Source organism: Tigriopus californicus, chromosome 2 (assembly GCF_007210705.1).
Source record: "Tigriopus californicus strain San Diego chromosome 2, Tcal_SD_v2.1, whole genome shotgun sequence".
Taxonomy (NCBI): domain Eukaryota; kingdom Metazoa; phylum Arthropoda; class Copepoda; order Harpacticoida; family Harpacticidae; genus Tigriopus; species Tigriopus californicus.
Genome location: NC_081441.1, coordinates 4,676,205 through 4,699,153, shown reverse-complemented (window position 1 = coordinate 4,699,153; position 22,949 = coordinate 4,676,205). Strand labels below are relative to the sequence as shown.

At 39.1% G+C, this 22,949-nt stretch overlaps 2 protein-coding genes across 3 annotated transcripts in view; one reads left to right on the top strand and one right to left on the bottom strand.

The window, feature by feature from the left end:
* Positions 1 to 2,385, bottom strand: part of LOC131893199 (phenylalanine--tRNA ligase alpha subunit-like) — a gene marked incomplete in the record, with an annotated part of 2,731 nt that extends 346 nt beyond the window's left edge. The window contains 3 exon segments of the mRNA XM_059243168.1: positions 1 to 284; positions 479 to 580; positions 821 to 2,385. Of these exon segments, the coding sequence (XP_059099151.1) occupies positions 1 to 284; positions 479 to 580; positions 821 to 2,205 (1,771 nt within the window).
* Positions 2,386 to 7,743: 5,358 nt separating this feature from the next.
* LOC131893634 (solute carrier family 22 member 1-like) lies at positions 7,744 to 13,646 on the top strand. Of its 2 annotated transcripts, XM_059243734.1 has the most exons (10): positions 7,744 to 8,370; positions 8,441 to 8,468; positions 10,767 to 10,880; positions 10,961 to 11,219; positions 11,998 to 12,169; positions 12,241 to 12,367; positions 12,460 to 12,581; positions 12,640 to 12,851; positions 13,020 to 13,201; positions 13,270 to 13,646. In XM_059243734.1, exons 1-10 carry the CDS (start codon positions 8,009 to 8,011, stop codon positions 13,471 to 13,473), a joined length of 1,782 nt encoding a protein of 593 aa, XP_059099717.1. In that variant the 5' UTR covers positions 7,744 to 8,008; the 3' UTR covers positions 13,474 to 13,646. The 2 variants fall into 2 exon arrangements, with proteins under 2 accessions (XP_059099717.1, XP_059099718.1); XM_059243735.1 differs by lacking the exon at positions 8,441 to 8,468 and having other exon boundaries at positions 7,747 to 8,326.
* Positions 13,647 to 22,949: the final 9,303 nt, after the last annotated feature.

Sequence of the window (22,949 nt, the reverse complement as noted above, 5' to 3'; positions counted from 1 at the left end):
TAGCGGAGACGACAAATTTCGATCCCAAGGCTTTTAATAGGGGAAGGATGGAGTAAGGAGGATGTTCAGGATCGGCATTTATCACAATATTGTTGGATGAGCTCGAGGTTTGGTTCGACCCGGAACGAGTTACAGACGACGGGGTGCGAGCGAGTTCTTCAGGGATATCTAATTTCGAATGTAGGCCACCAACTTTGGACTTGAGCTGCTCTAGTTTTTGGGTGATCTCATCCCAGCGACGCGAGGTGACTTGCACTAAGGTGGCCTCCGGGTTTCGCCGATCTCTGCAATTGAATTGAAACGTGCATCAAAATCCGGTTCGCATTTATTTCCTAGGATCTGGCATATTGACAATAATAAGAAATTGCGTAGGGTGCTGTTTTCAACGATTGACCAATAACGTCACTTAGGATTGAGAAAACACGGGTAAACAAGCCGAACTAAAAATGAAAATATCATATACCGCTATTTTTCGTACTTGTCCAGTCTGCAGATGGGATTCTCCTGGACCATCTTCAAATTCACTTTGTTTCCACACAAGTCACGTATGTTGTCGATCCCATACTTGATCATGGTCGGTCTGAAAAAGACATGAAAGGGTGAATAGGGCTCGCTCGCACAACGTCTCCAGTTCACGACAAATTGGGTATTTTACCCAAATCAACAGAGTTTTCCTAGTTTTCGACACAAAGGAGAGAAACTATGAGGGCCCCAAAAGAGGCTCAGTCTATTTTGAAATTTGATATCAATCACCATTGGTTATCCCTCCTTCGTTTTTAGTACATCAATTAAAATGTACATGAATTTCCTAATCTCCTACCTCTCCAAAGATAGACCGTAGCCGATCACATTGACGCCTTCGGGCAGGCCCATGGGTAACAACATCTCAGGTCGGAAAAGCCCACTGTTGCCAATCTCAACCCATTTCTTCAATCCCTTGTGATAAGAAAACACCTCCATGGAAGGCTCCGTGTATGGATTATAGGCGGGCTTGAACCGCAACTCTTCGATGCCCAACTTCTTGAAGAACTCGTACAGAATGCCCACGAGATCGCCCAAGGTGATGCCATAGTCGGCAATCACGCCCTCGATCTGATGGAACTCGGCCAAATGCGTGGCGTCCAACGTCTCATTGCGGAACACGCGATCAATCGAAAAGTATTTCTGCGCCTTGAAAGGACCGCTCTGCGCCAACTGGTAAAGCATGCGCGCGGACACGGCCGTGGTGTGCGTGCGCAGGACGTTCTTCCGGGCATCGTCCAGCTTCCAGTCCATGCGATATCCTTGAGAGCCGTATCCACCCGTGCTATGGACCTGTCGGACCCGCTCCAAATATTCGGGCGGAAACTCCTCGGAGGTGGCCGGATCGCTCAGGAAGAACGTGTCTTGCGCATCCCGCGCCGGATGTTGATGGGGTTGGAACAGGGCGTCAAAGTTCCAGAACGAGCTCTCCACAAAATTATTGGTCGGCATTTCGGAAAAGCCCATCTCCAAGAAGATTTGCCGATACTCGGCCCGCACTTTCAACAGCGGATGGAGGTGACCGGCGGGCGGTTGAATGCCCATGGCCTCGAAATTGTAGGGCTTGAAATCGGCCGTCTTCCACGATCCGGAGGCGATCATCTCGGGCGTGAGTTCCGTCTCGCTCTTCTTGATCTCGAGCGTGAATTGGGGCCCTCGGGTCACGCGATAGCGCTTCAGCGTGACTTCTTGCAACAACTTGCGCTTCTTGCCGTCTTCTCGCGCCTTCTCCGACAGGTCTGCGGCTGATCCGGCCTGAATCTGCCGCAAATCCAATTGCACCTGATCCACAATAGAGGAGACTTTCCGCCAAACGCGAGGCTGACCCGCAGACTTGTCTATGCGCAGCCACCCGGCCGACATGGCCTTGGCGAAGCCCACCTGACCCACGGTCTTTCCCAGCCGTTGGATCAGCTCGGCTTGTGGCACGCCCCCGTCCGAGGGCACCGCCTGGAAGACTAGCGCCTCATGCGATCCATCTTGGGCCATTTGTCGTCCTTCGGGCGTGAGTTCCCAATGCTTGAGGGTGTCGATTTGGGTCTGGATGACTTCGCCCAAGCATTCCAAGCTCTTGATGGCCCCCACGATCTTCTGATGGTCCAAGGACCAGGCCTGAGCCAGGCTCACCGAGTCCACGGGGTCGTGTTGGTCCAAATGGCGTAGGATCCGTTCAGCCAGCTCCATTATGCGCAGTACTGATTGGATATACCAGTGCGGTTACACGCGGGCACGATCACGGGTCTGCGACGGCCGAGCAATGGATCACAGGCAGGATGGAGTATTGGAACACGCACGTCAATGTCAACACAAAAATGCCAACCTCCAATTCACCCTCCCTCCACGCATGCCGGAAATGAGCCGGAATCGAACGCTACTTTACATGGCGTGACTCTCCCAACCTTGCATTGTGGGTGGTGTTGCGGATATTAGAGCGACATATTGAATATTGTCATGGTTCAAGACTAAACTTATTTTTTTTTTCGAAAACAACAATCTATTTCCTGCCTATTCAACGGGCTCAAGCACTCCTTAAGGGCCATGATGAGTAAATATCGCACTAAAGGTTGGGATTTAATATTAGGAAAAGGATTAAGTTTAAGAGAATAATCGAAGCCTCTGACAATTGGAAGTTGTGGTGCTTGCTGAAAATCCTGATTTTTTTATGATTTTATTTCGGTGATTGAAAGAGATGCCCTGGTCGATTGCGCTGGCTTTTATTTCCTCAAATTGCCTTTGAAATGTCCATTGGTATTAAGGTTTGGGAAGTGTCAAATCTGTCTTTTTTTTCTCCAAGTATCGTTGAAAAATGCCTTATGTTTATTGACGAGTGCTTTTGGTGGTGACATGTAGCATCATATCTGAGTCAACTAGAAATGGGTAGAACTACAGAACTATGGCACCAGGTTTAGTATCGGTCTGAAACCAACCTGTCGTTGTGGCAGAGAATGACTCAAATTATTGGAGTCAGCAATCTTAACTGCATATTTGAAAGCAAGCAATAGTATATGAATGACAAAATGACGTGCTCTTTCAAGCGGCAAGGACTTTTTTGTCGTAGTGTAGTACCCAGCACACTTTCTTCTACTTCGATGAATTTTTCGGAAAAATAATAAAGGGCCCTTTTACGTTTCGTTTTTTCCCCGGCTATGTGTTTTTCGAAACAAAATAAAAGTCTACTCAAGACAATGTCCTCAAAATGTCTTCAAAATGAAAAATGCACCATACGTTTGTTTTCTATAGCTTCAAATGCTAACTCTAAATGGCTTGAGGATATTAACATTTTTTGTTAAAAATGAATTTTCATCGTTATTTCCCATGCCTTGATTAATGCCGTTAAAAGCACTGCGTTAATTTTTGAGAAACGCTTCTAGTTATGCGTTACTTTTTGAGTAAGGCTGTTAGTAACGCGTAACTTTTTGAGTAAAGGTACTAGTAACGCTTTATTTTTCTGCAAAAGTGCCGGTGTTCGTAAGGGAACGGGTTTTAGCCCTCCCGTTACCGTTCCTTTCTTCTTTTGTTTTAAACGATGGAAAGAAAAAAAAGTATGTGAGTCTGCTCCCCAACTTTTTTCAAGTTCTGTTTCAAATCCAGTGACTTATTTGCTACTGATGGGGTCAAATAAATACTCATAAGAGGCTTCGGCTAGGGTTATCAATTTATATTTTCTGCGACGTATGACCTCACTTGTTGCATGACGGAAACCCATAAGTTAGGCTCAAAATCTAACCCTAATTTTCGTCTTATCAAACCTGTGGAATACTTGCCTTAAGTTAACTTTATTTTCAACCAAGAAAAAAAAAACATGCAAAAAATTCTCGTCGAAATGTTTAGAGAAAGAGAAAAAGGTCAAAACCAAACAACCCTTGTTTCAGTTCATATTTACTAAACGTTAAAAATCGTATGACACTTTTTTTTGCACTTTTGGGCCATCTTTTTGTGCAAAAGTAACGTGTTACTTTTTCTAGAAAGTAAGGGTAATGAGCTTCTTTTTATGTATAGTGTTATCATTTTTCGGTAAGGGTTTAAGCCCTGGTTATTTCTTTTCAAATATACCACCCTCTTCGGCAATGCACCGCTCCAAAAGGGAACCGAACCTGGAGCAGACCCTCTTTGGGATGAACGCGGACATGTTCTTCCACTCATTCTCAATCGATGTCTTTGGAGCCTTAACTTTGTTGCGGCGGTAGATGGAACAGTCCTGGAATTCCACGGAACTAAATCCTCTGCATCCCAACTGGTTGGCAATGTACTTCTGGCATGAGCTGGGGCTCCATCTTGGGTCTAGATCCAATTTCCACGTCCACAGGTTGCATTGAGTGTTGGGAGCACTGTTCTGTACAACAATTATTTGTATTAGATAGCATCCACAGTGCTCTTTAGCGGCAAGACCTTTCCATCAGAGCCAATGACGGCAAACATCATAGCTACAAGAGGGTGCTTAGATTTCCCAACATACCTAAAAACTGGTTCAGTCTCCACAGGGCTCTTGAGCTCGTGCAGTTGTTTGTCTCATCGACCGTAAATTTTTATTGGAAATGGAAGAAACAAATTTTCTTTCTTTTGAGCTGGTTGAGGATCTTCTTACAGCGGTCGAACCTTTTCTGGCGTTGCAGCTCTATAAGGCCCTAGATTTTCAGGCAAACACGACTGTTCATATTTATACATTGCATTACAATGGACGAAGCTGTGGTCTTGGGCACGCCATTGTCCTTGGTAATGGGCCGGGTGCTGTTCCGCGGGTTTTAATCGATACCATGTTGGATACCATTACATATATTGATACTGATTGGAGTTCTTGTCCTTGTTTTTTCAAGGGGTGTTAAGAAAATTGATACAAGTGTCTTGTGATTGTGGATTGCCTTTGCTGGTCTCAGTTTATTGAAAGCCCCGGCGTCCACCAACCCATCTTAGATCTGTGGATTTTTGTGGCATTTTTCCGTGATGATGGATTTCCTTGGAAAAACTTCTTGTTCTAAGCAGCTTTCTCTAATTTTCACAAAGGGAATAATGTCTGAAGCCAAGAGGCTATGTCATGTCCATAAATTTCATGAAGTAACGCATCTCAAACAAGTAACTTCATCCAGAAGAGTGGTTCCAAGGAAATCAAGCAAGTCAATCCATCCAGAAGTATGATTGTAAGGATCTCAGATTGTAAAGATTGTAAATTGTACAAATTGTAAAGATCTCTCTCTGATCTATCATATTCATGATTTCCGATCCCTATCCAATTACGATTTCACTCCCATCAAATTCCTCCGCATCACCTCCTTAGGGGCCCAATTATCAAACTCTGGGTTCGCTGGTAATATAAGAAATAACATAAAAATTATAGAAGGAGGCGTATAAGAAAGCTAGTAAATGTACCGTGTACATTTGACATTTTTACGTTCTTAAACCATTTTATTTATTTCTGGACCAAAGTATGAAAAATATGTTCCACATTAAAATGAAGAACCCTTCAAATTTCGTCAACCATTTTAGGTTAATTTAAGTCAAATTATCGAAAAAGGGTCTTTGCATCCAATTTAGTCAGGATCTTCCCCCCTAATTGACTCGTACTGTTTTTTTTTTTTATTTTATTTTATTTTTTTTCTGTTTACTAAGATTCAATCTTTTGAGCAACTAGGTTTCCAATATCTAACAACATTCTGCTTCGTTCAACATATTTCATTTATCTTACTGTAGCTTTTGGTTCCATAAATCTGCTTCTCAGTGAACATTTCAAATAAAATGGAAACACTAAGGACATATTTTTCGCATATTGCGGCCAACAAAAAATGCTATGAATTTGCTTCATGCTATTGACATTTTACCGTTTTTTTTCGATCATGACAAACAATTTGTGGGGGCACTTTTCTTCTGTACCAATATTATGAAAACCTGATCAAATTTGTCATCTGCTAAGAGGTCAAAATAGTTGTTATTATCTGGTTTTTGAAATAAGGAAATGGTATAAAACGTACCGAAATTGCATCAATAGAATTATCTGAAGCATGAAGTGCCTCACCTTTCATTCTTTGTTTCGATGAAGTCACTTGCCCTTGAACGGATCAGCTTAGATGTTTTGTCATGTGCAAATGACATCCCCTCGCTACTTGCCTGCAACCAACCGAGATAATGCCGGTCACCCGTTTGGTGTCCGTTCTCTTTGAATCACATTGGCTTAGCGGCAAGATCGAATTAAAATGGGCATGTCAGATGCTTGTGAAGGAGAGACGTTCTCATCTAGATAATTCAATTTGCTTCCCGCTAGGTCCATGAAACAGCTGTATTGTGTTTACTGTAACAGGAAGATATTGAAGGTAGTCTACCTCTGAGCAGAGGGTTCAAGCGTCAAAAACCCTATCCACGAGAAAATACGATCTACGGCCTTCAACCCTGTTTTCTGTAAACCACGTAAAGATCCAAAGATGGGGAGAGCACTGATTGATATCACTTACCCCAAAAAAGTGTTTTCAGTTAGTTAATCTCATTGCAATTTGTACAATTGCAACTATTATCAATTACACTTCTATTATCAATTACATTTGTTGATCAAGTTTATCTGCATTCGTTGAGTTAAAAATCATAAAAGCATCTTAAGCTAAAGCTAAAGCTGTAGAAAAAGAAGCAAGGCCAAGAAAGTGCACTACGAGCATGCCAGGCACACCAGTTTTATAGCGGATGGCTCACAGCTGAAAGGCTGTTAGGGCGTGGTTTCTCGTTGTAGAGGCACTGCCTCCAATTGCCTGCGTAGCACTGTTCCATGGTTACCGATCGAGTTGCCCTTATAAAACACAACATCCTCGTGTCTACCCTTTTTTCAATGGTTTGGCAGTGAGGGTGAAATACCAAACCAGTTATTCCATCTCAACCTAAGTATTAAAACAGGTCTATAGTCTATTGGGGTCCTAAATTACCAAGTTCATTGGTATGGAAATGGGATTGGTTGCAACTATTTAGTCGCTTACTTACATTTCGCATGTTAGTGATGCAACAGTTGGTGAGATTGGTTTGATTTTGAGGTTCAATGGGACCATCTTATTTAATATCGCAAGTATTCAGTTTGGTTTCGCACTTGAAGGACGATCTTGTGTAAATTACATTATTTCCAGGGGTCGAGATGAAAGATTGGCATCAAACTGTTTGTTGTGCTGTAGGAGGGTTCTTTATTTGTCAATATTTTTTCATAGCTGAAAAGTGCTATTGAAAATCGTTAGACGCACAATAATGCACTTTAAGTTGACAGAAGTTTTCAGGTGTTGCCTCTCAATATCTTGACACTCCATGCATTAAAGAATCAACCACATATCACATCTTGTCCATCCAATAGCTCCGTTTATCTTTGTTAGTTCCCGAGGTCTAGGATTGTATATTCGTTTGGATAATAAATGTCGCTTCAAAATTGTGGTTCCGAACTTATCGGTTATCCGATATCATCATATCATCACTGATCATCATTAATACCCTTGAAAGAAATGGGAAAAGTCTAAATCCAATCCAAGCCAGCCGACACAATTCCATACAGGTTAAAAATGTCTGGACATGTGTATTTCCTTTCCTAAACGTTTATATCATACGGTTCGTGAATGTGAACGGTACATACAAATCTCAAAGAATCCAAGAATACGCGGCATTCTCGGACGAGAGTCCTCGGCGTGCCGCTCAAAAGTCCTATGTTCTTGTGTGTATTCTTCTGAATGAAGTTCATTGTCACTCTACAAACCATCAACGGAGTCTTCAGTCAAATACGGATTTGCAGAAGAGCTCGCTTGGATAGTACGTTTCAGAGCGTCAAGCCAAGTGGTCATGGCTTCGGGAGCATCTTTCATCTCCTATTCTTGACCTTTGGCTAGGGCTGTGCCCCCATTGGTAGTGATATTGTGTTAGGCTTATGAAGTGCTAGTGGCCGCAAGGGTAAAAAGAAAATATTTTGCCTCTTCTTGGAAAAAGAAATATGTTTTTGGCATAGTATCTTGGAACCTCAACGAGTATCAGTTGTCGAAGGATGGTGGAACTCACGACGCCCACGACCCTGACAAATTTTGAGGATCTGTTAAATTTGATTGGAGGATGGTGTCGATATCAGAAGACCTTGCTGGCCTTTTTCTTCTTCAATTGCATGTTTCTGGCGTATGCAGCCTACACGCCAGTGCTGTTTCTCTACACTCCCGATCATTTTTGCTCTGTGGATCATATTTGGAATGCCACGGGTTCACAAGAGTTGCTGTGGCATGAAGACCAAGTGCTAAACCTACTGATACCAATTGAGGAGTTCAGTGGAAAAAGAAGCAAATGCCTCATGTATAATGTTTCCGTGGATGTGGTAAGATTTTGTGCCAGTACCGTTTGGTTTCCGTTGAATACCAGGTAGTTAGTTAACTTCTTAACAGTTATGAATTGCCAGCAATCAAAATTAAATTCTCTATGTCCTTTGCAGATTGCAATTTACCACCAGAGGTTATAACGTGGGGAATGTTCTAACGATATAAACGATCCCTTTATAAGCCTTCATTTTCTGACGAGATTTTTTTTTTGACGAGACTCCAACGAGTCCAAATGTAAAAATCATCTTTGTCTCAAAATCAAAATTCGCGACTCATTTTGGAAGACGTACTTGAGATAGAGAATTGAATCCACTATGATCTCAACAAAAATGTGAATTTTCTCAAATCTTACGAACCATCTCAATGACTATTCACAAGCTTAACTAGGGTTAGTAACATCATGATGAGGCAACCTTCACTTCAAATAAGGTAGTGCTCTAACTTTTACCGAGTTAGAATCAATTCTAGGTCACACAAGGTTACTTACTGGGTCAATGTCATATTAAACAGATTGCGAGGAAATAGACTCTAGAGTTAGACGTTTTACGCAAATGACTCGTGATTCCTATTTTAGACCTGAAAAACCTGTAGGACTTGTGTTACTGTCATAGGACCTGTTTTCAGCCTTAGCCTTAAAAAGGCCCTGTCGAAGCAGACCTTTGGGAACACTAATATCTTGGGGAAGCCTGTGCCCAAAGATATAAGCATTGAAAAGAAAACAGAAAAGGGTAAAAACGACTCTATTGTGTTTTTGTTAATGCAGCTGAATCAGTAACCATGGAACAGTCATCAACTTCAACTGTTTGAAGGCAGCGCCACTACAATCAGAAACCATGCTATAACAACCATTCAGCTGTGAACCATCCGCTCCAAACTTTAGTCTGCCTGCTTCCTCTCAGTGAACTCTTTTAGACTGGATCCTTCGGTGATATAACAATTTAAATGACTCATTTCTGGAGTATTCGTCAAGAAACTTTTCAATTGCACAGATTTGATCGTCAGTTTGCCATGAGCAGGCCGCAAGGATAACATTTTGATGTCGCTTATATATGATTGTATTGTCACTTGTGAGTATATTTTTAGATTTTCGTTGCAATTTCCTGGCACGAGGGTAAATTTCCAGCTTAAAAAGAGAACATTTTTGCCATAAAGTTACCGGTCAATGCAAACAAATGATTTGAATTACGTTGATCCATTCATGTATTTAATTTGAAAAATCTTAGATTTATGATTATTTAGGAGGGTACAGTCAGTAATTCAGAAAGGTGATTTTACAATTTGTAAAGTTACGTAATACAAAGAACATTGAAGGTTCATGATATGACAAAAGTATGATTTAATTTACAATGCTGTCCTGCTGTTCACAATTTTTCAGTCAGATTTGAAAAAAAAAATGACATTTATGAAATATGGAATATGGAATATGCGTGTTAGTGGTTTTGTCAGAGAAGAAGAAGGGTTGCGCCATGATTTGATTATGATTTGACTTCTGATTTGATACTTGTGAGCAGTTGCATGCAAAAAAAAATTATATCGATGTTGATTTTATTTAGAAATGGATTGATCTATCTTATGCACATGCATTCAAGAAGTTTAAATTCTAATCATGTTTTTGGAGCCAATACAGTTGGCCTATGCCTGAAAAAAAGAATCTTTAAAAAGTATGAAACGTGACTCATTCAACTGAAACTCTTTTGAGATAAAACTGTCCTTCGAACTTTTTAGTTATCTTTTAAATAGAAGAGGATCTACTTTGGAAGAGAGCTTTTTACAACTCTTTTTGATGATAAAACATTTTCAAGCCGAGGTCTTCACCCAAATTCAAATAATTGCTTGAATTGCCAGACCTTTAAAAAATTAGAATTCTATTATCCAAAAATTAAGTCGAAATATTTTTCCACTCACCTTATTGAATATGACAACAACAAATTTTCGTTGCTTTCCGTTTCTAAATATTCTGAACCAGGAGCTTTACCGTTACGCATTAGCTTGACAAGGCAAAGAAATTGGTTCCAGCACCTATGGCTCAACCGTTTTGCTAAACCAACCATTCTTCTACAAATTTAAGTGTGAGATCGTGTTTTGTTTCAAGGCTCAAATTTAACCACATTCACATCTTCTTATCAACAGACATATAAAACCGATTTTTTTTTTCGTTAAATGCTAGTAAAGAATTAAGGGAAAAAATTCCAAGCTCCTAATTATTAACTCAACTATTCTATGTAATAACCCCTCATAATCTGAATATGCTTTGCTAGTTCCATCATATCCTTTGATATTCCCTTGCTATGTTGGCTTGGCATCTTTTTGGTGGTGACTTCTCAAAGTAGACATTTTTTTCTCCTCCAACACGATCTTTGTCTTGACTTCCATTGCATAGGTGGTTTAAAATCGTCTTGTTGGTGTCGTAAACTGAGCCCTATGTTGTATCTCTTTTAGCTCTCGGAGTTGACAGCCCTGGAAATGGAAAATCGGACAGAATTCGAAAAGATTCCTTGCTCTCACGGATGGTATTACAACACCACTGGATTGTTCACCTCAGTTATTACCGACGTTAGTATTCAAGGAGGCAACAACGAGTCTGAACATACCACAGTTCAATCCAAACTTGACTTTTGGTTTCAATGTACTAGATGGACTGGGTCTGCGATGATGCCTGGAAGGGCCCTTTTAGCCAATCCATGTTTTCGATTGGAGCCCTATTTGGCACACTCCTTTTTGGCTACATGGCTGATACTTATGGAAGACTCTCGGCGTGGTATGCTTCTAATATCGTGCTCATGGTGGCTGGCTTGGCCACTCCGTTCATGTCGGAATTCATAGGATTTTCGTGTATGCGATTCTTGCAAGGGATGTCTTACGACAGCTTCTTCACCATCTTCTACGTGCTAGGTAATTCTGGGGTATTTGCTAAATGTTACGGCTGAGGCCGAGCTTCTTTTCGCCATCCAGAGAGTGAGATGTTTTATTACGCAGAGTATCTTTGATGAACCATTTCAGCAACTTTTTTCGATGCAGTGGGTGGTGGGAGAGGAAATGAGCTTAGGGCTATGTATTTTGTGCAAGGACATTATGATCTTACAAACTTATGAATTTGGAGCTTAGCTTTGATCTCTAACAGAGATGACGCATATCTAGACAATAGACAGCTTTTCTACGTTTATTCAATCGACTCAATGCTCAACCCTGCATGCCTGAACGCTATTGAATTGATTCTTACTCTTTTCTGATGTTTGAGTTTCAGACAAAGCAATTGTTTAAACATTTGTGTCCAGCAAACCTCAGTCGATCATTTTTGATATATCCAGTATGGATATCATTTTACATAAAAGATATTCATTTCAAATGTTATTAATTGCAATTGAATTTGTTATCCAATATTGTCAATTACCGTTTCACTGATTTTCAAAAAAATACAGATTGCAATTACATTGAATTTTGAATGTAAACAACTACAAGTACATTTGATTTCCAATAGTTTTTCAATTACATATTTTCAATTTTGGACCAATTTGGGGGCCAACAATTATCAATGACAATCTGGGCTGTAAGATAACCCCAGATCCACGTGAAACACATAAGATTCATAGTATAAAGTGTCCTTGGGATATGAATATATCAAATTTATCCTTGCATTAACATACAGTTAGCTCTCTTAAAACTTTTGTAGCATTGGAATGTGTCTCGTCCGATAAAAGAGCCTTAATCGGGAATTTGGCTCTGGCCATTGGGATGACAGTGGCAGGATGTTATGAACCTTGGACATTGTACTTCTTACAAAACTGGAAGATCCTCAATACGATTCTCTACGCACAAGTAGCCGTGATTATCCTGGCACCATGGTAAGCAACAAAGATGGAGCGCAACGTTCTTAACAATTTTAAATGCATTTTAATGTATTTGAATTCCGCAGGTTTGTGTTTGAGTCTATTCGTTGGTTGGCTAGCCAAGGGAGAATAGACGAAGCTTACGAAACAATCTTGAAGATTGCCAAAGTCAATGGAATGGAAATCGACCCAAGTCTAGAATCCCAAATCAAGGTGTGACCGCAAAAGAAACCGTTACTTGGTCAAGATATGATTTTGATTCCTCTATCCATCCAGAGTCAATGTAAAAATATTGTCCTTTTCAGAAAATATTGGCCAATGAAGAGGAAATTAAGCCTGAGGGTGAAATGCAAAAGAAAGCGACTCTGCTAGATCTAATGAGGAAACCTAACCTGCGCAAGAACTTTATAATCATGGTCATCGTATTGTAAGTTCAAAACATTGAGAAAGTAAAAAAAAAGGATCTTAATGGGCTTATATTTCAGTATGTTGACATATGGGCTCTTCGATACAAACGTGAGGGTCATTGGCAACCTGGAACAAAGTATTTACATCACGTTCACAATATCGTCCTTCTTGGAGCTCCCGGCGGACTTATTGGCTATATTGGGTTTGGATTGGATTGGCCGGCGATGGTCTGCTTTTACATCCCTGCTTTTCAGTGGAATTGCAATGGGAGTAGGATCTCTAATGACAAGTATGTATTTACCATTTTGGTTATAACCAAGAACGCCTTTGAAGAAATTAAAAGTGAAAAAATATTCATCGAAGATCACAATATGAGCTAATATTAGCTAAACTAGAAAGTTGAAACATAATTTCGTGAAGACCACTGAAGTTTATATTGATTTACATCTTTCTCTAGGTTATCCTTTGATTGTGATGATATTGACCATGTTCGGCCGTTTTTTCGTTACATACGCTCTGAATACAGCTTTGAACATCGGCTTGGAAATTATCCCAACCGTGGTGAGAGGGCAGGGTTTGGCCGTGGGCCGATTGATGTCTTGTCTGGCTATATTCTGTTCACCCTATATAGTATTTACGGTGAGAGGTCATAGTTGGTTATAGAAATTTCTTGAATTGGTTATTATTTTGATCCCATGGATTTCTAGGGAACCATCGACAAGAGCATCCCGTACATCATCATTGCCATCGTGAGCTTTTTTGCCGCCTGTATGGCAACGTTGTTACCGGAAACTGCAGATGAGGAATTGCCGGATACGTTGGAAGATGGAGAAAAATTTGGAAAAAAACAGAGCTTTTGGAACGTTCCTTTTCTGAAGAATAGAAAAGAAACCCAACAAATAAATTTGTGATGATAATCTCATAACATACGGTTTAATACCACAATGCAAATGCTTAAGTTGAATAGGTCTTTATACATCTTAAAATGTTAAGTTCATGAAAACATCAGTTTTTACATCTGTGGACTCTGATGTACAATCTATCTCTTGGACTGAAAACTGGAAAAATAAATGGATGAACGACTGTTTCGTGTTTTCCTTCAAACGAGACTTGATTAAGGTAGTTCTGACAATTTATTTGACATTTCAGCACTGACGAACAACTGGGTGAAAGGTTCTATTTCTCGTCTACTCGTCTGTGTCTCATAGTACTATTCGGACATTTAGACAAGCGCTGGTACCAGCAAACAAACTTGCCTGCCAAGGCCAGTGATGCAAAATTGGCATTTCAAACTAGTTTTAACGAAGCCCCAAACTTGCCTCACTGACATTGGTACCAACAAACAAATGAACCTGGCGGAGCTTGCCTAAACGGCAAAGCCAAACTCACTCTGATAGTCAGGTCCGCCAATTTAACACGTTTATCTTACTGGACGCTCATAGCTTTTTCAGGCAAGTAATAAATACTTTTTTGAATGAAAAGTGTGTCGAAGAGTTTATTTTTTGATTCAAAACGATAACATTCATGGTTAAGGCCACGGTAGTGCTAAAAAAAGAAAAAATACATGTAACGGCTCAAGCTAGTCCAAGCCCCCTAGGAGTGCCCGAACGGCCCTGAGACACTATTTCATCTCCCCGCGTTAAGAAAAAAAAGGAATCACCTAACCTTTCAAGATCATATCTCATTCCCAAAATAGTTTAACTGATTGATTATTTTTTTTTTCATTTAGAAACTCTGTTACACGCGTGAATCAATATCAGATCAGGGTACAGATCAGGTTTAGAAAACTAAATCTGTTACTTTGTTTTAGAGCGGAAACGGCAAAAAATTCAATTAGTCCCACACAGGTAGTACCTAGCTGTTGTAGGGTATGTGGTGCTTACAACGAAATTCATCTAACTTGAGAAGATGCTGCATGTATCATCTACTTGATAAAAACAAGTTACTCCATGACTTAAGAAATAATATTTTGCCAGCGCTTGGCACAAATAGGTAACTAAATTTCAATCCTTTAATACCAAAGATTTACTAAATATGGACCGTCTAGACACCAGATACTTGTGTGTTGGTTGATCTTAGTGCTCAAAATGGCAATAAAAAGTATGGCATATTTCAGGAGACCCAGAATACATAATTTCATACTACGGACAATAAAACTTACATATTGATATTATCAATGTCATTGGAATGGTTGCTTGATCTACATGGATCATGGACAATGGTGTTTTGTACAGGGTGCGCAATAAATTCTGCAATAACTATTAGGACAATTCGTAACTCAAATTGTAGTTATTCAATTTTCGATTTTCAATTTGCTCCTGAGATCTCTCAAAAAGCCTGAAAGATTCGTGTACTCGTTTTAATAAAAATATATCAATGGACATGAAAGACAACCAAAATAACTGATTGGCAATCTTTGTTTGCAAAATATGCAAGAAGGATATGAAAGGTTCTTGGAAATTCCAATAATCAAGGTGTTGAGGACAATTAAATTGTATGAAGTAGTGGGAAGTGTTAGTAGCCGTCCAAAAATTGTCTAGGAACAAAGCTTGATTCTGCTTTGTCAAGAAAGTCCTTTAGATAATCAAGCAAATTCCCATGTATGTTGTTGCATGCTGCAGTATAGAGACATCCCTAGGCATTTCAGAGCTGCCATCAATAACAGAGGAAGTCACATTGAAGAGGCTTTTTGGGGTTTTTGGTTAAATGTTCTTGCCCTCTTTCAGAAGATAAACTATTGCATAATACCTTCCCTGCCCTTAACTATTCTATAATTTTCAGATTGAAGTACTTCTCACGTGCCCTGTAGATTTCTTTCTTTCAAATCTTAATTGACTGTTACTCGTCAACTAAAGCCCTAATCATGCTGAAAATTACCATTTGAGTTCCTTTAACTCATACACAATTGATCTTATTATGAAAAGTCAGTGGCTGAACTGCGATCTGAGGCGAGTTTCTTGTAAGTCTTAACTGTGATTTAAGCCTTTAGACCCCTTGGACGTTCTTCAGTATGAAAATTGACTGAGCAAAGTGGTGAGCCGATGCTCATTCTGGGTAATTTCCAAGCCTTAACTCAGAGGTAAAAGTGTTTAAGAAATGGGCCTCAGATTTAATTAAAATGTAGACCTGAACGCCAAGTACAGGTCTCCATGTATTTTAGAAGGGGAGTCGCATTCTAATTCACCCATTATGGACAATTGTGTTTACCTCGGCCCAGTCATAAATGTTAGTGAAAATGACAAAGAAATAGTCATATTACGACGTTATGAACTGGACCAAATAACCTTAGGAAATCGTCCTTCTTTAGTAAGCTCAACCTCGCGCGATTCTTACCTGTGGTTGTCTAGTTTTCTCATGCTAAACTTTTCAATTACGTCTCACCTCCCTTAAAATCTTTTATGTTGGTGATTGAGGGTGAGCAGGGTATTGAAAATACAAGATCCATAAAAAAAACCTGATAAGAACAAATAAAAGAGGCAAGACACTTCACAGTGGTTATAATTTCTAGTTAATTGTTTGCTCAAATTCCATTTTCTTCAAGATGCTAAAAGTAGCAAAAATTGTCACTTAAAACTTACAAATTTTGTCAAATTTTGAAATAATTAGTCAAATTATTGCCAAAATTCAAGAATAAGCTTCATTAAGGTTGCGATTGACAAACATGGCATCACAATTGTGAAATATTGACATTAAGTGAGTTTTAACTTATATTGCAGGCTGTTTTTAGTTTTTTCTACCTACTTCAAAAAAGTGATTTTTTTTTCATTTATATTTTAGGCATTGCAAAAGATTATCATATTTCTTGGCAATTGCTTATAGATATAAACGGAGCAACTTGTAGTCAAATTTGATGCAAATACAATCTTTGAAAGTATGATAGATTATACCTTGCTTAATAGATTTTGATAAAAGTGTAGTTGGAAGCGCAACTAAGGTTACTCCCAACATCTATTCACTATGTTTTTAAAAATTGTATCTCTTTGTAGGTTTTAAGTGGATTAATATACTAATCTGAGGTATTTTCCTAGATGGTATATTACAAAAGCTGTTCCGATTGTTTCAGCAACAACGAAAATCGTTACTAAAAGGCTTGTCATTTGCAAAACAAACCATTTCAGTGTTATGGGTGGTACCGTGACTTGAAACGGTCATGATTCAGTAAATAAGGGCGACTTTACACTAGGATGGAAAACCGAGATTGAATACGGTTTGAGGATTGAAGTTGAAGTAGTCGTACTTGATGCGTTGCATCTTGGATCAGCCCAAGTTCCCCTCTTCTGTGAAGCTAGTTCATGTTGTTCCAATTTTCAAAGGGGGAGACAAGTCACTCCCCAGTATCTATAGGCCGATTTCTCTCACTTCGAATAGTGCGAAGGTGTTTGAGAAGACCATAAAGTTCAATCGTGTAAGTCCTAAAGTCCATGATGTCCTTCCTCCTAGCCAGCACGGGTTCCGAGCACAGTTTAGCACTGTTACCCAACTGATTGAGCATATAGAGCAGGTTATTGAGGAACTAGAGAGATATGACTCAGTTGATGTTGTCTACCTTTGATAAAGCAGATCATGGCCTTTTGTTGAATAGACTTCATGGCATTGGGAACCAAGGCAAGGTTCTCAATTGAATAAGAAGCTTCATTCATGTTGGGAAGCAAATTGTTAAGGTCGAAGGATCTCTTAGCGATAGTTCGATAAGCATATCAAGTTAAAAGTGGTCAAAGCTTTTCAAACATGTGGTTGGAAATATCGCACGTTTAGGTCCAGAGATAGTATTAGGATGCTAACTCTGTACAAGTCGATTGTTCAGCCGCATCTTGAATATCACTCGTCCATTTGGGCTCCAATGAGTTCAGCAGGTTTGCAAAAGCTCGAGCAGGTCCAAAGATGCTTTACTAGGAACATTGAGGATAAGAGAGAGCTCTCGTATTGGGAGAGGTTGGAAAGGTTGGGACAGTACAGTATTCGGAGAAGGTGCGAAAGGTATCTGATACTGTACATACGTTTTCAAAAGCATTCATGAGCTTTGTCCCAACCCAGGATTTAGGGTCAATTCTAGTGACCGTAGAGGCTTAACGTGCGTTTTGAGAACATTTTCAAGCCCTCGAGAATCCAGGCTAGTTAAAACAATGAAGTTCACCTCTTCTTTCTCGGGCTCCTTCATTGTTCAATTTGCTGCCCTCAAATATTCGTAGGGCTTATGTAGGCGTTGATCCAGTAGCAAGATTTTAGTCAAACTTGGACATGTTTTTGACTAAAATTCCCGATCAACCTTATATGCAAGGGTTAGCCAGATCAGCCAACTCTAATTCGTTGGTCGATAAAATAATATATAGAAATAAAAGTTCAGTAAAATGAATAAATTTCTTGTCTTGAACTAGTGGGATTCTTTTCCCAGCTGCGGTAAGGAAGTCCGCAAAAAAATATTTCAATTTAGGTTGAAAGGGAACTGGTTTATTATTAATCCAGATTTCGTGACCCTCTGGCATTGATATACAGTTATGTATTTAAGCCAAGTGATCAAAAGTAGCTCAAGGTGGCAAATTAGCACTTAGCTCTATATTCGTATGATATCTGATCCACCAACGAAATATAGTTGGCAGACTGGCCTAGTTACTTGAATGGACGGTTGATCAGGAAGTTTTGATCAAAAAACTTGTCTAAATCTGACTTCTACGTATATCAGCACGAGGGGTGGATCAACAGGGGTTCACATTCCTTTATTTCAAAAACTTGGCCTGATTCTCGGTCAAAGGGTGATTGATTCGTCATTGGTTAGTTTTCAGATATCAATTGCGTGAAAACGGATTTTGTTTGAACCAGACTAAAAACTACTCAAGTATTTAGCATCATAACACAAGAACCAGGGGAGTGAATATGATTGAAGCAAAATTTGAAAACCAGTATGTTTAACATAGCAATGACCCACTTGCAACCATAAATTTAGAGGGTTAGAACGTTTAAAATGTATGTGGGAGAGGAATAAAGGGGTTTGAAATAGAGTATATTTAACTTAAGAGGGATGGCAGCTCTTCGTGATAAAAAATCATCAAGATCAGCAACATCAGAGGCACAATATTTTATCTTAGTGTGCGAATCGCCTTTTCCACAATACCAGAAAGGCCCACAATGTAACACACCTCCAAGTAATTCAAAACAGATTTAAGATGAAAATCATTGGACCTAAAATTTGAAACAAAGCAAATGAATTTGCAGTCAAAGACTCTCAATTTCAAGATCTTAATCTTGAAAAATTTTACAATGACCAAATAATCTTTGTTTTTAGGACTCCTTTATTGCTACTGGGAATTGGTTCTCCAGCGGCTCAAAACGAAAGAGTTATAAATCTGACTTTATTTGACTATCAATTAATATAATTTTTGATCCATTAACAAATTAGAATTGCCGGAAATTAGAAAATTTTGTCAAAATTTTGTTCAAGTCAGACTTAGAACATGCTACTAGATCAACTCAAACATATCCCCAATGAATATTTGAGCGGAGCAAATTGAACTATTATGGAGCCCGAGAAAGAAGAGAGGAGAAGAGGACTTAATTGTTCTAAAAAGTTTAGGTTGAAAATACTCAAATATAAATTCAAATTCCACTTTTTCTCATCTAAAAAAAGGAAAGTAGAATAAGTAATGCTTACCATTTTCTAATCTTAAATGCATACATTAATTCGCAATTGAATTTTCTTTTTGCAAAGAAATATATATTACTAAGTCGTATGTTTGAAAAGTCAAATGTAACTGACAAACCTCTAGGTAAAACAAGAAAACAAAGGTCAAACTTATAAAGCTGTATGATTCTTTTTTGCTTTTCAATTTTGAAATTACATAGATTAAAAAATGTGCTCTTGTAAGCAAACTTATAAACCATTTCATATTAACAGCATTTAAAAACAGAGACTTTTGTCCATATGTGTCTGAAAAAATATCTAGCAACTGTCTTATGTTGTTGAATTATATAGCATTGCAATACTGAAAATGTATTTTGTGAGTAATACCTCACAAATAAAATTTGTTGTTTCATATTCAAGTCTAACGGGAATCTTTTTGCTATACATGTAATAAAGAAATTACTTTTAGGCCCCTTATGTGCCTTGTCATTTAATGACCATATTTGGACACTAGCAAATCCAAGTATTTCTATCTAATCAGAAATTAGCAAATCCTAACCTGGCTTGTTCATGTGTTCTTTTCTGTTTTCACCTCTTGCCTCAAGAAATCTAATTTATCGAATTATGACCGTTTCAATTGTCTTGCCTCATTTATTTGTTTCAATCATGGGATTTTTCCATGGATCCAGTATTTTCAATGCCCTGGCAACTTTCAACCACAAGCACAGTCCTAAAGTAAAAAGAAAGGGTCGAGAAGAATTTCCGAATATTCCTTGATCCTCGTTCGCATTTAGAACTTTGAGCCCCATACTGAAAGATCACATTTTGACTTTAGATCGTATCATACATATTTTATTTGTTCAAATTGTTTGATTTTCGATGGATCCTGTATTGACAATGCCCTAACAACTCTCCACCATCAGAACAGGGCAGGGTCGTAATTTAAAACGAAAGGGTCGAGAAAAAATTCCGAAAATTGTTCGTATTGAGTAACCCAATAACTTATTTCAAGGATTCAAACTCAAGGGTTAAACATGAGTTGAACTTTTTTTAAAAACATCCTACACACAACTGCATTATCTGTTTACTGTGAGCAAGAATCTGTGAGCATTTCGCCAGAAACCATTATCAGGGCCAAGAGAACTAGAAAGCCTTTAATTACATGATTCCTGATGGCCTCTAAAGCATCTTGATCGATGACTTATATATTACGGTAATTAAGCGCTCAACTATTTGTTATCTCTTGATCCCACTTTTTTAAAGCAAAAGAGTAAATCTTAGATCTTTGGTTTGGTCTTTCACGTGCTTTTCTAACCGCTACAGGGAATGAAAACCCCAGTACTATTAAAATTAAAGGTTATAATTCGTCTATTTATTACCTTTCAATCTTAATATGTATATGGTATTTGGTCTACCAACGAATTTGAGTTGGCAGACCGAGCTATCCTTGAATGTAAAGATGTTCTGAAACGCTCCTTAAAAATTTGTACAAGTCTGACTTGAAAGTTACTACCGGATCAACAACACCTAAGCATTGCCTATCAATGTTAGAGGGAAGTAAATTGTACAATAAGGGGGCCACTAGAAAGAACAGACGTGGTCTTCATTGTTCGAACCACAGATACGTACAGATCCGATTTTGTTTAATGTTGAGAGCCACTCACAGACACAATATGTATAAAAGAGTAATAGCACAATTGGGGAAAAAAGTACTAAAACCGAGAGAAAGAATAGAAGGGAAAGAAAAAGACACACGATTAACTAACGGCTCAAGAAGTAAAAAACATACGGCAAGAAAGCTTCCGGTCCAACCCAATTTTTTGAAAGAAATAGACAAATTGGAGGGACAAGTTGCCAGGGGAAGCGCATTCCATGGATCCACCGTCCTGACAAAAAAAGCATGAGATCAGGAAGAGGATACCATGTAGGGTTTCCTTACTTCTTGCTTCACAACACTCCTGGTAATCCTGTTGGACTCGTCGCTAACCAAGACAATGAGTGCATTGGTGGAATAGACATTTCGGATATTCATTTCCCCGTTGAATATTTTGTAGAAGATGACCAGATCTTTGCTTGAATGATGGAAGATCCCATACACATAGACGATCGGAATACCCCATCCCCACGGTCTCCGTCGCCAGTCTTGACATCCTTCTCTGAACGGACTCCAGCAGGTTGATCGAGTATCGCAAACCAGGGGTTATATGCTGGTCAATTTGGTGGACAAAACGTGCAGCTGATGGGAGCAAAAAGGCTGTGCCTAAACAATGGTTGAAGCACTTCTCAATGTTGACTTGAGTTCAATGTACAGTAGATTGGAAAAGTTTGCAGCACATTTGCAAAAAAATTCATGTCGATTTTCAAAAAAGAGTCAGTGCTTATTTTCAATATGATAACAGAGCTTATCTTGTTTGATAGTCCAAGAAAACTCGTTCAAATACATGAATCAGTTACTGAGCACATGAATAGAGAAGAGGAAGAAGAAGCAAAGACAGGCCTGTTCTAAAATGTATCCTCCTCAAGTTTCAGAAAGATGATGCACAACCTGCCATTTTCGTTTATAATGAATGTTCATTATGAGTAAAAGGTAAAGTTCTTTTTCATTGCATAATTTGGTCAGGTATGTAGTCTGGAATAGATAGGAGGGATTAAAATGCTGAAGGACTAAACATGAGACCATGAAGGAGTGATAACTAATTGTTATGCAGAGAAATTTGAGTGGTTTGGGCATAACCTCCTTCTCCTCGACAAGAATCAGGTGAGCGAAACGAACACGTCGGACCAGGTCAATTATCCTCGAAAATTTTCGACGAGGCTGCCCAAGAAAGACGGCTCTGGTAAATCTGTGGTTCGAACAAGCTTGGATTCACGTCGATCGAGAATAGATCCAGCTTATGTAGTATAGTACGATCTTTTCTCGATCCAAGTTTCACTTCTTCGCTTTAAAATACTGGTCTCTGGTCCTCTTTATGATTTTCGTAAATTTCAGTAACATTGCGATTTTTTTTGCCACGGACGCAAAAGCAAACGAGGTGCAATTATGCATATATTAAGTTATACCATTAGTTAAATTAAGGCCTCCCTCCTCACCAGACCGCAATCTCTTGGATTTTGTGTTCTAGGGCATGGTGGAGGGGAGGGCTAGAAAATTGCTCAAAATTCCTTCGAAGGATCAAAGGCAACCTCATGAAGCCCATTATTAAGACTTGGGCCGACATACCAGAATAAGTTCTGCGAGCCAGCTGTTCATCACTGCCAGACGTCCGTTAATGAAAGATTATTTGCTCCAAAGTCGGCCATTTTTAAAAAGATGGCCAAAACTTTCAAGATCTTTGTCAAAAGTTTAGGTGTAAGGTTTGTGTGATCTTTTTTAATTGAATGAACGGTTAATAGCTCATTAACTGTTTTGAATAGGACCATGTGCACTACCATGTAGAATTAGAAGCCAATGTTCGTCTTTGATCTTGATTAGCCAGATCGACTTTCCCGGCCAGCAGTTATTTTAAGCACGCTGGCTTTGAATAATGGTCGAACTAGAGAGGTTGTCAATCTAGGTCGAACTAATTTCAAGATCAAGAGTATCTGACAACTCCCTTGGCGTCACATGGATCATGGTGTACGTACACCATGCATGGATATGCTTGAAGCGAACAGAGTAATTGGAGAAGACTAAGTCCAGAACAATTCGTTGTGAGGGCTCAAGGATGCCGATTTTTACTTATCTAAGAATTTCGATGGAATAATTTTGAAAAATAATATTCTTAAAATTTG